The 14,280-nt window shown below is 42.4% G+C and overlaps 1 protein-coding gene across 1 annotated transcript in view; it reads left to right on the forward strand.

The window, feature by feature from the left end:
- Positions 1–9,568, forward strand: part of ITSN1 (intersectin 1) — a 182,633-nt gene extending 173,065 nt beyond the window's left edge. Inside the window, exons 34-39 of the mRNA XM_019528885.1 lie at positions 632–844; positions 1,418–1,539; positions 3,346–3,428; positions 3,534–3,617; positions 5,568–5,741; positions 7,322–9,568. Coding sequence (XP_019384430.1) covers positions 632–844; positions 1,418–1,539; positions 3,346–3,428; positions 3,534–3,617; positions 5,568–5,741; positions 7,322–7,470 — 825 coding nt within the window. The 3' untranslated portion in view covers positions 7,471–9,568. The remainder of the gene's footprint in view (positions 1–631; positions 845–1,417; positions 1,540–3,345; positions 3,429–3,533; positions 3,618–5,567; positions 5,742–7,321) is intronic.
- The last annotated feature ends 4,712 nt before the right edge of the window (positions 9,569–14,280 follow it).

Below are 14,280 nucleotides of genomic sequence, written 5' to 3' on the forward strand. Positions count from 1 at the left end.
GGTTGCGGACCTCAGAGGGCAGAACACTTCTCATTAATCGGTTCAAATCTGCCCATGTTGGATCATAACAATGGATTACAGTGTCCAATTCATCTCTAAATTTCTGGGGTGTAGCTCTTCTGGCCTCTGTCTGTTTTTCTAGTCAAGTAGGCCAGAAGCCCAGCTAAATTTATTACCATGGTATGGACTAATGGTGAGATCCAGACATTAAGAGCAAAATGACATGTTAACTTGTATGACCACTCTGCAGATGGATCAGCCTGTTGTCATGCCATTTTACCCTTTCTACGTTGAAAGTACCCATTCACAACAAGCCATCCACTCCATCCTCTTCCACACACAAATATAAGAGTACATTGCTGGGAATATCTAACATAGGTGCAAGTGTTTTTGTCTTTCCTCCCATCATCAAGGACTTGCCCAGTCTGAAAGGGCCCTGAACCCAGTTAGTTGTTTTTCTCTCACCTTTCTATGCAGCTTGTCCTGTGCAAGGTTAAGATGTGACCCATCATCCCTGTGATGTGAATCAAGGCAAATATCAGTACTCAACTTTATATTTGACTTTCTTCAAAGAAGCCTTAACGGATTTACTTAATACATTACAGCTTTGTTATTGTTCTTCTTTTCTCAGCAACTTGTATTTAATTCAGTTACCAACTGCTTGGGACCACGCAAATTTTTGCACAGCGGGAAACTCTACAAAGCCAAGAGCAACAAGGAGCTGTATGGTTTTCTGTTCAATGATTTCCTCCTGCTGACTCAGATCATAAAGCCCCTTGGCTCTTCTGGTACCGACAAGGTCTTCAGCCCCAAGTCTAATCTGCAATATAAAATGTACAAAACTGTAAGTATCACTCTCAAACAGTAACAAAGCTGTTGGTCTTATAAGAGGCAGTTTCCCATTTGGTTGTGTGACCATTAGTATTCTCTGTTGATGCATCAGAAAGAAAGAGACTCCAGAGTGCACTCAGAACCCCTGCTCCATGGGGATGATGATGAACAAACAGGTTGCAGTCTTCATCTGCAGAAGGGTGAAGCATTCACTTCATCTGATTTTGGACAGCTGTAATGACATCATGGAGAGTGGTCATGTAGTCCAGCTACAAAAAGAGAAAGGGATGATGCAGAGGGCAATATACTCTGCTCCCTTTGGGAAGAAAAAACCTTGGAATGGTCTCTATAAAGATGGCTTTTGAGATGAGAAGAAGCATTCACAGATCTGAAGGGAGTTGCATCTCTAAGGAAAAGGAAGGGTGGTGGAGACACAAGGCTTCTGAAGAAGGGGAATTTGAAAAGAGAAGGGGAAAAAGGGTATTTGAGGCTCAAAGCAAACTTTCTATACCTTGCGGTATGTTGAGTGTTTTGGCCTACTCTAATATCATACTGTATTACTCTGGCTTTACCTAATATTTTACAGCCCATTTTTCTGAATGAGGTACTAGTCAAATTACCTACAGACCCTTCTGGAGACGAGCCCATCTTCCATATCTCCCACATTGATAGAGTCTACACACTTCGTGCAGAAAGCATAAATGAAAGGTAAGTCACTGCAGCCCCCTTGGCATTCAATGTAAAGAGACTGATGTTCATGCTAAATGGCATACATACTCAAGAGTTTCCATGAAGGGAAGAGAACATAAAGAAACCCTAAGATATGGAATTGAGGATTTCTATGCTGTTAAAAATATCTGTGGCAGAAGTTCATACCATGCTAGAATCACATTCCCTTTGGTACTTTCTCCATTTGTAAAATGCAGAGGAAATAAACATAGTGGCTCAGATCCTCAGCTGTGAAAATCAGCATGCCCTTGATTAACTTTGCGCTTGCAGCTGCTCGTGAGAACGGAGGATCTGTCCCTGTGCTGAACATGCAGATCCATTACAGTGGCTGCATGTGCAGTTCTGCAGGGGTTAGTGCAGCAATTTAGAGCTTCAGCACCCTGAATACATTTTCCAGCATGTTTGCTTGCTGCCCCAGCCAAAATAATTGTCATTTGTATAGATAGCACATGGCAGCATTACTAGATTGAAAATTTAGAAGTACTAAGATGTGACAGGCTCCTTGTTTATGTCAACAGCAATGAAAGTAAGAGCTGAGTAACTGATGGCCGAGCTGGACATTTGATCCTGCCATTTCCCCCCCTACTCCCCTGCCACCTCTTCCTCTGTCTCCCCCCACAGTGCAGCCTTTACTCCCCTTCTTGTCCCTTTCCCTCCCCCACTTACCATTGCTTCTCATTGGCAGTCTCCATTCACACTGAAGCATAGGAGGGAAGGGGAAGAGGGAGCAGAAGCAGGAGGAGCAGAGGGGGAAATGGAAGGGAGGCCTGAGGCTGGGGTGGGGCAGAAAGGTGCCAGGGGCAGGCACAAACAGGGGATAAGCTGCTTGACTGCCCATGGTGTGGGATATAAATTAAAGATGACCCTCCAATAATTAGATCCTATACATGGGAAATGATAACAAATGTATATATTTGCCATGTATAGAATCTAATTGGGGGGGGTCATCTTAAATTCAGGGTCATCCTAGATTCGAATAAATATGTTATTTCATTTTTGAAAAGTGGTATATTTACAATTGTGTTGAAATCCCAGTGGGTGCTTGTGTGGCTACTGCTATGTTATATTACTGCGATACTGTGAGCATGGTGTTCTCAATTTGCTGTTATATTATGGATGTTTATTTGATGTTTGTCAGACTCACACTTTCTTCAGTTTTGTGCAAACTAGAAGTAGCTATCCAGGGCCAAACCCACAATGTGGTGTACAGAGGTGAAACTCACCAGTAGAATTGAACCTATTTACAGCAGGACTTAAAACCGAATCATAGGCTGTAATCTAGGTTCCCAAAATTTTTCCTTGGCCTTGTATCTCAGGCTTCCTGGTGTATCACGTGTGTCCTTCTGGACGTTCCTAACACTTGATTTGATGTGTTTTCCCCTCTCCCATTCTTTTCTTTCTGCATTTTTCCTAGCTGCCTACTGTGTATGAAAGGTTTCCCCACCCTGGTTTCCAAACTCAGCATCATCTCATTCACATCTCTTTTAAAATCTTACTGGCATAACTCAATGAAGCTCTGCTGAAGTCAGGAGAGCAGTGGTGGTTTACATCAGCTGAACCTAAGGAGTTTATTACAATAATGCAAGGAGAATGGAAAAGAAAAGTTTCTTTTCCCCACCTTTTGATTTCTTAGCACAGTAGTGTAGGACTTGAGAGCCAATCCCAGGCCCAGAACTTTATTTGAGAGCAGGTAGCATTCTTAATTTTGAATGCTGAGTTGCTCTGAGGAGAAATAAAATAGTAACAGTAATGTTGTGCACAACTTTTCATGCTTTCCTTTTGAAGGACTGCCTGGGTTCAGAAAATTAAAGCTGCTTCAGAACTTTACATAGAGACTGAGAAGAAGAAGAGGGAAAAGGCCTACTTGGGTACAGTATGGAATACAGTGATTACTATCTATCATAGCAATGTCACAAGACAAGGGCATACTCATTCGTTTTCCACTTTCTCCCTCCTCTCCTCCCCCACTACAGTTCGTTCCCAAAGGGCAACAGGCATTGGAAGGTTGATGGTGAACATCGTAGAAGGCATTGAACTGAAACCCTGCAGGTCACATGGTGAGTCTCTTAGTTTTTTTTGCTCTGTCATGTGCATTCTAAAGAAGGAAGTTCCCTATAGACCTTGGCACCTTCATATTTTAAAGGACATGAAAGCGGTTTTAATTAACTTTATATTCACACCAGTTGTTTCTTGCAGTTGTGGGAAACTTGCACTGGTGTCATGTTTTTAAGTTTTTGTTACAAATGTCCTTTAATTTAAGTGAGGCCACTGGCACACATTACACTTAAGACATGATAAAGCAGTTGGTATATAGCTACATATTAATACAATTAATAGTGTGATAAAACAAGGAATAAGCCACAAAATTATTACACATTTTCTGTGTAATAACTTTGTGGCTGGTTCCTATCACACCATTCATTGAATTCATGGCTAGATTGGGGTTGCTGGCCACAGTGTGTACTCCCATGGTTGGCAGTCTCATAAGCCAGTAGGACTCCCAGCTGCAGGAGCTTTTCAGCTTCTGGTGCATGGGTAACCCAGGATCATGATCCCAGGCTCTCCTTGCACCAACAACATGGCACAGTGGGATCTGATGCTGGATTTCACAATCACACCTCATGCCATGCACATGTGGCATGGCAGGCAGTGTGATTGTGGGGATCCAGCATCAGATCCCATCATGCCTTCCCTTGAATGTCTGCTAGGGGCCTGACAAAAAGCTTAATCCCACATACAGGAGCCAAGGGTGCTTAGCACTTTACAGGATCTTCCCTGTATTTTCAACTTTTCCCAGTTTTCATGGGATCTTCCCTGGTTTTTTTTTTCACCCAGTTGGATGGGTAAAAAGTTGACTGATGGGGTGTACCCAGAGAGTAGTGGTGGATGGGTTGTACTCAACCTGGCGAGATGTGAGCAATGGGGTCCCTCAGGGCTCGGTCCCCGGGCCTGCACTGTTTAACATCTTCATCAGCGACTTGGACCAGGGGGTGGAAAGCATGCTGTCCAAGTTTGCTGATGACACTAAGATGTGGGACAAGGTGGATACACTTGAAGGGAGAGAGAGGCCGCAGATAGATTTAGACAGACTACAAAAGTGGGCAGATGAAAATAGGATGGGGTTCAACGTAGACAAATGCAGGGTGCTACACCTTGGGAGAAGGAAGCCACAGCATACATACAGGCTGGGGAGTTCCCTTCTTGAAAACACAGAGGCAGAACGGGATCGTGGAGTCCAAGATGAACATGAGCTGCCAATGCCAGACCGCAGCCAGCAAGGCCAGCCATACCTTGTTATGCATCCAAAGATGCATCTCAAGCCAGTCCAGAGAGGTGATTATCCCCCTCTATGCCACACTGGTTAGGCCGCAACTGGAGTACTGCATCCAGTACTGGGCGCATCACTTCAAAAGGGATGTGGGCAGCCTGGAGAGTATTCAGAGGAGGGCCACCCTCTTGGTGAGAGGGCAGCAGGACAGGTCCTACGAGGAGAGACTGAGCAACCTGAACCTGTTCAGCTTCAGCAAGAGGAGGCTGAGAGGGGACCTGGTGGCAGCCTACAAACTCATCCGGGGAGATAATCAGCAAATAGGAAGAGCCCTATTCTCCCCAGCACCACCTGGGGTGACAAGGAACAGTGGTAATAAGCTGATGGAGAACAGGTTTAGGTTAGAGATCAGAAGGCAATATTTTACAGTTAGGGTGGCCAGAATCTGGAACCAACTTCCCAGGTAAGTGGTCCTTGCCCCTACCTTGGGCAAATTCAAGTGGAGGTTGGATGATCACCTGTCTGGGGTCTTGTGAATCCAGCATTCATTCCTGCCTGTGACAGGGGGTCAGGCTGGATGATCTGTTCAGGTCCCTTCTGACCCTAGCTACTATGAAACATGGGGCGGTACTGCAGCCTTTCCCCAGTTTCATGGTAGAAGAGGCTAGAAGATATTTAGAAGGATATCCATGAACAACAACATTCCTTCACATCCCTGCACCTGTCTTCCTCCTTCCAGGAAAGAGTAACCCCTACTGTGAAGTGACCATGGGCTCTCAGTGTCACATCACCAAGACTATACAGGACACTCTCAATCCTAAATGGAATTCAAACTGCCAGTTCTTTATCAAAGACCTAGAGCAGGATGTGCTCTGCATAACAGTGTTTGAGAGGGATCAGTTCTCCCCAGATGGTAAGTAGGAGGCTGCTATGCTTCTGGTAATGTGTACACTTCTTCCCACCTTTTCATGCCTTAGGAGTTACATGGCTACCGAGGTGAAACATTTCACCAACAAAGCAGCACCCAAGGTGTAGGTCTGCCACTTCCTGTCCGGAGAACATCTTCAGTGGAAATGGGAGGAGAATAAAGCTGCCTGTGTTTTTTTTATTCTTTTTCCCATAGAAGTTGATGCAACTTGAAATATGACCTGCAATTCTGTAGTGTCTTTAATCAAGATCCTAGATTTCCCTCTGAAGTAGATGTCACTTGTAGATGGAGACAGTAAAACAGGAGGGAGAAGAAGAGTCTTGCTTAAATCAACAGGATGAGTTAGTAGCAATATTGTGGCTGGAAACTCAAGAGTCTTGATGCCCAGTTCCTTTAGTTAACATCTCTGTGCAGAAAGTGAAAGTTGCTCATAGCAGTGAGGTGCTACTGATGTTTTAGCCAGGGGAGGTATATGGGGGAAAAATGTCCTCTCCTAGCCTGAGATATAAACCTGCATATCAGAGATACCTAGGCTTGCAGAGATTGAGCAGGGAAGTGAGAGGGAGTTGTGGGACTAGAGAATCTCTTAGGGGATGGGGTTTTTTTTCCCATTAAAATAAAATTCCCATAACCACAGCTAAGGAGGAAGGAAATAAAGTTCTACTTAAAGCTTCTGTCACTCCTAGAAAATTAAGTGAGCATATTGGTAGCATAGAATAGTGCACGTGTGTGTGTGCAAGTGTGTGAAAGAGAGAGAGAGAAAGAGGAGGGTGGTATCCGTTCTCAGGCTGAGAGCACACCAATCATTCGGTACAGTTGAGCCCATTGGCCTACCTCAGGATTAGTTCCTTCATGGCTTTGTTCTGCTCAGAAGGGTGTTGTTCTTGGTCTGAGTCACGTTGCAGACTTTGAACTGCTCTGAGCTTTTTTTTCTAACATGCTACAAAACAAAGAAGCCATTTAGGAATGCAGCAAAGGGATATGTGATGATGATGGATTATTCCAGTCGAGTGCTGCTTTATTTACAATGCTGTGACCTAATGCGCTCTGGATGATATCCACCTCCAGGCTGAGAGGCAGGCTAGAAGTGCACAGAAGTGCCTTGGACAACTGATATTTAGAATCAGGAGACATTATGACTCCATTTGTATTTGCTATAAAATTACTGTATGCAGCAGACTTACTGAGCTGGTTTCTTTTTCACTTCTTAGGTATCTAAGTATAATCTAAGTATAATTCTGCTCAAGTCCCAGAAAACCCATTAAGGCAGAAGATGGGTGGTCTCCTCCTCCTCACTGCTTTTTGGAACTTAGTCTTAAGGCTTCAATTGATAGAAGTAGCTGCATTAATGGGTTTTCCAGGACTCAGAGCAGGGTGGAATTGAAGCACGCTTGCACCTAAGTGCCACTTAGATCCTAATAGGTGGATTAGGAACTGGCCCATAACCTCCCTGTAGTCTGCACGCCTGAAAGCCTAATGCTTTCTTCATAGTAACAAGTTATCACAAAATAAGCTGGAAAATAAAATGTGTTTCACTTCAGCTTATGCTATTTTTTGCATTTCAGATTTTTTGGGCAGAACAGAAATCCGTGTGGCAGATATTAAGAAGGATCAGGGCTCAAAAGGACCAGTCACAAAGTGTCTCCTTCTTCATGAAGTCCCAACAGGAGAGATAGTAGTCCGACTAGATCTGCAGTTGTTTGATGAGCCTTAGAGGGAAATCAGTATTTCATTTTAATCTGAGTTCACCGCAATAGGTGTCTGCAGAAGCTGTCTCAAAATCCTTATCCCTTTTATATGAAACTACTGCTTGTCCTTCATGTGCAAGAGGGTTATCAAAGCAAACAGGAGCATCTATGTGCCTTGATAATCCTTGCTGAAAACTGCACCCCTATTTTGTGAGGAAACTTTTCTCACCGTGTATATGGAACTTTACCATAATTTTCAGGGCTCCTGAAAATAACATAGTGGTAACTTGTGCTCCAGTTTGAAAGGTTAACAAACCGTATATTTAGCTGCACTTGCACCAGTTACACTATTATTTAACTTTCATGAAGCAGTCAGTGTCTCTACCTTTGAAGGTTTTCTGTAAACTTTCCCCCTAAGAATGTTGTGCCTATTACCCCACAAAAGTGGTGTGTAAACATAACGTGAATGAACACTTACCAGGTAAGATGATCGCCAATAATTTACCTGTAGATCTTCACGGTAGTATTGCAAAGATTTTCTTTTTTTTTAAATGCATAATAAGCAGATCTGATGCTGTTAGTGCACCACTTGCAGACTCAGCCTCTCAAAATAGGGTTCAGGTGGAACTGAAAATTGTGCACAGGCTTTGCACTGTCCCTCTGCACAGAGCTGAATTTCACCTTAAGAGTGCACTGACTTTCAATACCTGTTGAAGTTTCATTTTTTCTGTAGGGTTGTAAATGCTTGAATAATGAGCACAAGTGATAGAGAGCCCTGCTGAATGTTGAACTGTATCACTCAAATACTACTTTATGTGCGTAAACTGATGGATAATCTGGTCACCAGCTGTAATTTTAAAAAAAATCACTGCGGTAGCTCAGGAAGCTAATTTATACCCTATGGAGTCTAGTTGGAAAAGCAACCGGTGGTGACTGGTTATTAAATTGTACTGTGCCTAAACATCATGGTGTTGAAATCAGGGCCGTAGCATATTGTAGCTCACAAAGGCATTCGTTGCAAACCAGGTTTATTATAAATATGTTGGCTATAATATTTGATGTGACCAGAAAGAAAATCTTTCTTTGTGATTGTGCAGAGTGAGTAACCCCAAAGCAAAAGGGTCTTGTTATCTTAGTGAGGGGAGAGGGGAGTGCAGAAGTTTTCCCATGTAACTCCCCACACCCATGCAAGCTGAGATTTGGCAAAACGTCCCTATTCAGCAACCTTGAGCATAGGCTTAAATTCTACTTTCTTTAGGCGCATGCTTTAGTGTTTGCTGATTTGAGACCTAAGATGACGATAGACCCCCAAGAGTAACATTCCTCTTTGTTCTGCTTGGAGTCCTTTTGTTCGTTAGCTAATGATCATGCATAAGCTGGTATTTTTGTAATGGCTTCATTTCAGAATGGGAGGTGTTAACCATTTCACTAGCATGTTGATGTTTTTGTGGAGCTTGCTGTTAGGTTTTGACGTTCTTTGCATGTTGTTTTGGTACTAGCTTCCAACTTTCCTGTATAGATGGTATTCTCTAGCACTGCAAGTCTTTACAATTTCCTTTAGGAAATTAGGATATCTTCATAATGGATATCTAGTATGGTGATAAGTGTAAAACGTGAGGGGGTGTGTCTGTGTATTATAATTTCCTACAAGACCACTGTAATGTTTCAAGCAATTGAAAAATAATCCTGTATGTTGGAGGGACAACAAAGTTTACATTTCATACTTTTAAGAATTGCTTTATTATTTATTTATTGAAGATAGTGTAGAATTTTGTATCAGAAATGACATACTTACGTATTTTTTGAACAAAGCAGAGATACACACTTTAGTTAGAAACTTTCAACTGACCACATTTTAGAGGAAGTTTAACTTCAAGGCATGCATTTGTTTACCACTAACTGGCTGAAAACACAGTTAAAAGAACTTTTAAGTTTCTATTTTTCAATGTTGTTACGAAAATTGTTTCAATTAAAAATTGTAAATAGTACTAAACCCATGCTTTCCTATTTCCATATCAATACATTTTACTAAATATAATGTATATGAAAATACACGTTGTTGTGGTAGGAAGAGTGATAAAATCTATTAATGGAATAACATTAAATGTCATTGTTCTAACCTTTTATTGCTGTCCTAACTTTTCTCAATAACTGTAAATAAGCTTAATGTTATAGCTCACTGTTTAAGAAGTAGTTTCAGGATCCCTTTTGAAGACATCATTTCACTAGCATAAATTATTCAAAATAAATAGGCACGTAAGTGAAGTAACTTGGGTTTAAAAGAAAAACATCTGATGGGATTTTGAAAGGAGCCTAAAGAAGGTGCCCAAATCCCTGTGAAATTCAGTTGAGATTAGGGGCCACTTAACTCTTGTAGGATCTTGCAAAAACAGCAGCTGTAATCCTTAACATGTCTGATTGCATCTTAAATTCGTCTTCTTACTTGCATTTTCAAGTCACTTGAAAGCTCAAATTGTAGTTTAATCTTGATGCACATGAATTTAGGTCCTCTACTTCATATTGATTCGAATAGGAATCAAACAAAGGAGGTGATGGGAGAAGTTTGGGAGTGTGCTTCATTATTACCTATCTCTCTACAATCACAGGAAACTAATTATATGGAGATCATGAATTAAATCTTATGCATCAAGGAGATTATGTGGTCATTAGGGCCAGATTATGGTGCACAGAGTTGTCCTTTTTTCTCCTGTTCACCAGGAAGATTCAGTAATACATTGGCACTGCCAGTTTCTGGAACAGAATATTTTTTTTTATTTAGAGATAACCAAAAGTCCTAAAAGTATATACCTACTGATCAGTTGTCATAAATTTTCCCCTGTTCAGGAATTATACAACATTGTATGATATTCATAATGATTTGGTTGTCACACAGAATGTCAGAGTTGTCTGCTCTTTCTTCATCATAGCAACACACACCTCACAGTCATCAAGGACTTTATTCTCCAAAGCATAGGCCACTATTACTTAAGGTCTTTGTTAGCCATAGTGCTGATGTAATCTATCTCTAGAGATCAGTGTGGACTGATGTTTTAACTGTTAGGAGGACAAGAGACATTCAGAGGAGACAGTACCATACATTGCATGGAAATTAATTAAATACATTCTCTGAGCGTATTTACAAAGTAGACCAACATTACCATAATGCTACTTCTAAGGGGCCTCTATTTAGGCACTGTAACACCTAGATTTAGGTACCAAATCAAAGGGGTTAGTGAAAATCTTGAATCTGTGGGGCACTCAAGGAAAGCATCTTTTACCCCATTCTTCTTTACTGAGGGATTGGAGTGCATTTCAGTCCCTCGCACTCTGTACCTCCCTACCCCTCCCCTACCATCCTTTGGGGACAGGGAGGGTCCTTCCATTTTCTTGCCCAGTCCAGAGCAGGTGGGTACTCTCACTGCAGACCCATTTACTCTTGGTTACTATTTACATCCTCATGCTGCTCAATAGCCAGAAAATGTATTGCTTACCTGGGCTTTTTTGTACACAACAGCAGTCATGGGAATTAACTAGTTAATTAACTAGTTAAACAGTTAAAGAGATGGCTAACTTTTAACTTTAACTAGTTAAAAAAAAAAGGTTAACTTTAACTCTTTAAAGTACAAGTTAAAAGTTAAAAAAAAACATTGAAATGCGGCTTTCCCAGAGTTTTTCCTGATACAGTCACTCTTCAGGACTTACACGGAACAATATTTCATTACTGAAACTCTAGGACTTCTTGTCTGAGAGACAGCAAGTAGTGTACCTTCCTATGAGATATGGTCTCTTAAGAACTACAAGTCCCAGAGTTCCTTAGTTCATGCTGGCATTTTTCTATGCATCTGCAGAAGTCAAAAGGGCAGCCAGTTGGCTGCAGGGGAGGGAACAAGCACAAGCAAACAGAGACATTGATCCCAGTAAGAGTGGGAGCAAGTAGAGGGTGAAGCAGATGATGACCTTTTTAATTTTAATGAATATATGAACCAGGGCCCAAGAAGTTGAGCCATGAACGGCCTGTGCCCCCAGCGGTGTGGGGCGTGGCTGCACCGATGGTGGCGGCAGCACAGTAGCAGCAGCCTGGTGGCAGTGAGCAGGGAGCTCCTGCAGATGCCACCGGCACTGTCAGCAGCGGGGGAGAGGGAAGGGCAAGGGGGTGGCGAGCGCTGGCCAGGGCTCGGCGACCACTCGCAGGTGCCGCCAGCAGTGTCGGCAGCAGCCGGGGGTGATTGTGGACCGCCTGCAGATGGCATTGGCAGTGCCAGCAGTGGGGTGGTAAGCGGCAACTGCCCACAGGCGCCACCAACAGTGTTGGCAGCACCTTTTTGCAGGGGATGCACTGCCGTGCACAGGGGGTGTACCCATTTGCATCCCGTATGCGTTGCCCCTGAGTCGAACATTACTTGTCATCTGTGAGAAACTTATCTGAGATGTCACCTAGTATGAAAAAACTATTCATCTGTTATAACACAAGCATTCCCTCATCTGCCCATGTAGAGTGATTGTTCAGTAGTGGGGGCTTAGTTTTGCAAGACAGAAGAGGAAAATTGTCAGATGCAAATTTTGAAACGCAGCTTTTGCTGAAATTCAGTAAGCATGTTTAAACAGTATCTGCTATTCTTTTTCTCATTTAAACTGATTTTCTCATTTCAGTCAAATGTTGATTTTCAGACACTTTCATTATTTCTAATTTAGATGTATTTCATACCCTTTTGTTACCTTTCAAGCAATAAAAATTGTAATGACAGAGGTTTTCTGTGGAAACAGCTTTCATTTGTCACCTGGCTATGAATATCGCCTTTCTGTTATTCTGGTATACCTATGTGATGCATTGACTTTTACAAAGTACTTAACATGGAGAGGTGAGAAGGATCTAATATTACACAGGTATTGGTAAATTATTATTCTGAAAACAATGTTATGCTTGTCATATAGTTTTCAGGTAAAGCAGGGTGAGCTCTGAGTAAATTAGTGTGCTTCTGTGAGCTTATGGAAAAGAAACCCACTCATTGCATTTGAAAATGAAAAATGATGCTAAGAGGCAATTCACCGTGTTTCACGCATTTCTCACGAATCATCTTAACTTTTAACTACTTTCTTTTTAACTTACCTTTTGACTAGCTGAAAGTGGAAATATTTAACTTTTAACTTAACTCAAGTTCATTTTAAAGGCTGCTAACTTTTAACTTTAACTAGTTACATTTTTCATAAACTTTTCCCATGACTGCCCAGCAGGACGTAGAATCATAGAAAATGAGAGTTGGAAGGGACCTCAGGAGGTCAGCTAGTGCAACCCCCTGCTCAGAGCAGGATGATCACCAACTACATCATCCCAGCCAGAGCTTTGTCTTGCTAGGTCTTAAAAACCTCCAAGGATGGAGCTTCCACCACCTCTCTGGGTAACCTGTCCCAGTGCTTTACTGCCCTCCTAGTGAGAGAGTTTTTTCCTGATATCTAACCTAAACTTCCCTTGCTGCAATTTGAGATGGTTGATGCTTCTTCTGTCATCTGCCACCACTGAGAACAGCCCAGCTCCACCCTCTTTTGAACCACTCTGCAGGTAGTTGAAGGCTGCAATCAAATCCCCTCTCAGTCTTCTCTTCTTCAGACTAAATAAGCCCAGTTCCTTCAGCCTCTCTTCATAAGTCGTGTGCCCCAGCCCATGAAACATTTTCACTGCCCTAACTTGTACACATGGCTGTATCCATTGTCCTATGGGTTACAGGCATCAAAAAAGAGACTGAAAAAATGAAACAGGGCCATGGATTTACAGGGGGTATTAGGTTCTCACTCTCAGTGAAATCACTGGGAGCAAGGTGCCAACATACCTTTGAGGATCTGGGGCTAACTATTCTAAGGAGCTGAACCCGAGAGGGGCTCGCCAAGCAAAAGGCCCTTGGACATCACTGCGAGGCATGCAGGTTCTCAGTGCGTCTAAGGATCAGGCTCAAGAAAAATAAAGTGGCTTACACGCAAGAGGTGTGTGTCATGGCACCGAACTGCGCAGTTTCTGTGTATCAGCAGGTCATGATTGGTCACTCAATGAGCCAGCCCAGCGCAGGCTTGGTTTAGTGGCTTCTGCAGCCTCATCCCACTGCACAGGGCATCTTAATAAGCAGGAAACAAATTATGGGGAAAAAACAAACCAGTGTTGTAATTCAAGCCCAAGAGCCAAATGGCATTTTCTCTTGCTGAAGGGACCATAAAGAAGTCTTAGGAAACTCTGGATGGATGAGCAAAAATATACACAACAGAAGTAAAGATGGAGGTCACTGTTTTCTTTTCCAGATACACAAGGTGGTTGAAACAGAACATTACTTTTCAGAACAAAAAAGGATAAATATATGGATTTTAAAACCATGATACAGGGGAATGTAATAAAAAATCTGAGAAGGTCTGACTTATCACTTCTCCTTTCGGCTTCTTTGAAAATCCCAGCCTACATTTACAAACAACACAGTAGACACAATTAAAATCTGCCTAGTGCAGTGCTGCATATGTGTGTGTTATTTCCTGTTTTACTTATGGGGAATGCCACCAATGCTGTATATGGAGTGAATGCTGCAGGTGGGGTTCGGTGTCCCTTTCTTTAACAGAGCCCCCTTTATCCTCAGTGAGACAAACACAGAGATCAGGCAGAATCCCCACCCCAGAGCTAAGTCATTTATTTCACAAGAAAACATCAGGGTGACTGAAATTGCAGATTCAGAACTGTGGGGTGCCCATTCGTCTTCACTTTTCATTATCGGGTAAAATTCACCTCTATTCAGGGGACCAGCATGAGGCCTGCACATCAGTTAAGCTCTGTATTAGCTCTCAAAAAGAGAATTAAGTAGGAT

Source organism: Crocodylus porosus, unplaced genomic scaffold (genome assembly GCF_001723895.1).
Source record: "Crocodylus porosus isolate Cpor-Errol unplaced genomic scaffold, CroPor_comp1, whole genome shotgun sequence".
Taxonomy (NCBI): Eukaryota; Metazoa; Chordata; order Crocodylia; family Crocodylidae; genus Crocodylus; species Crocodylus porosus.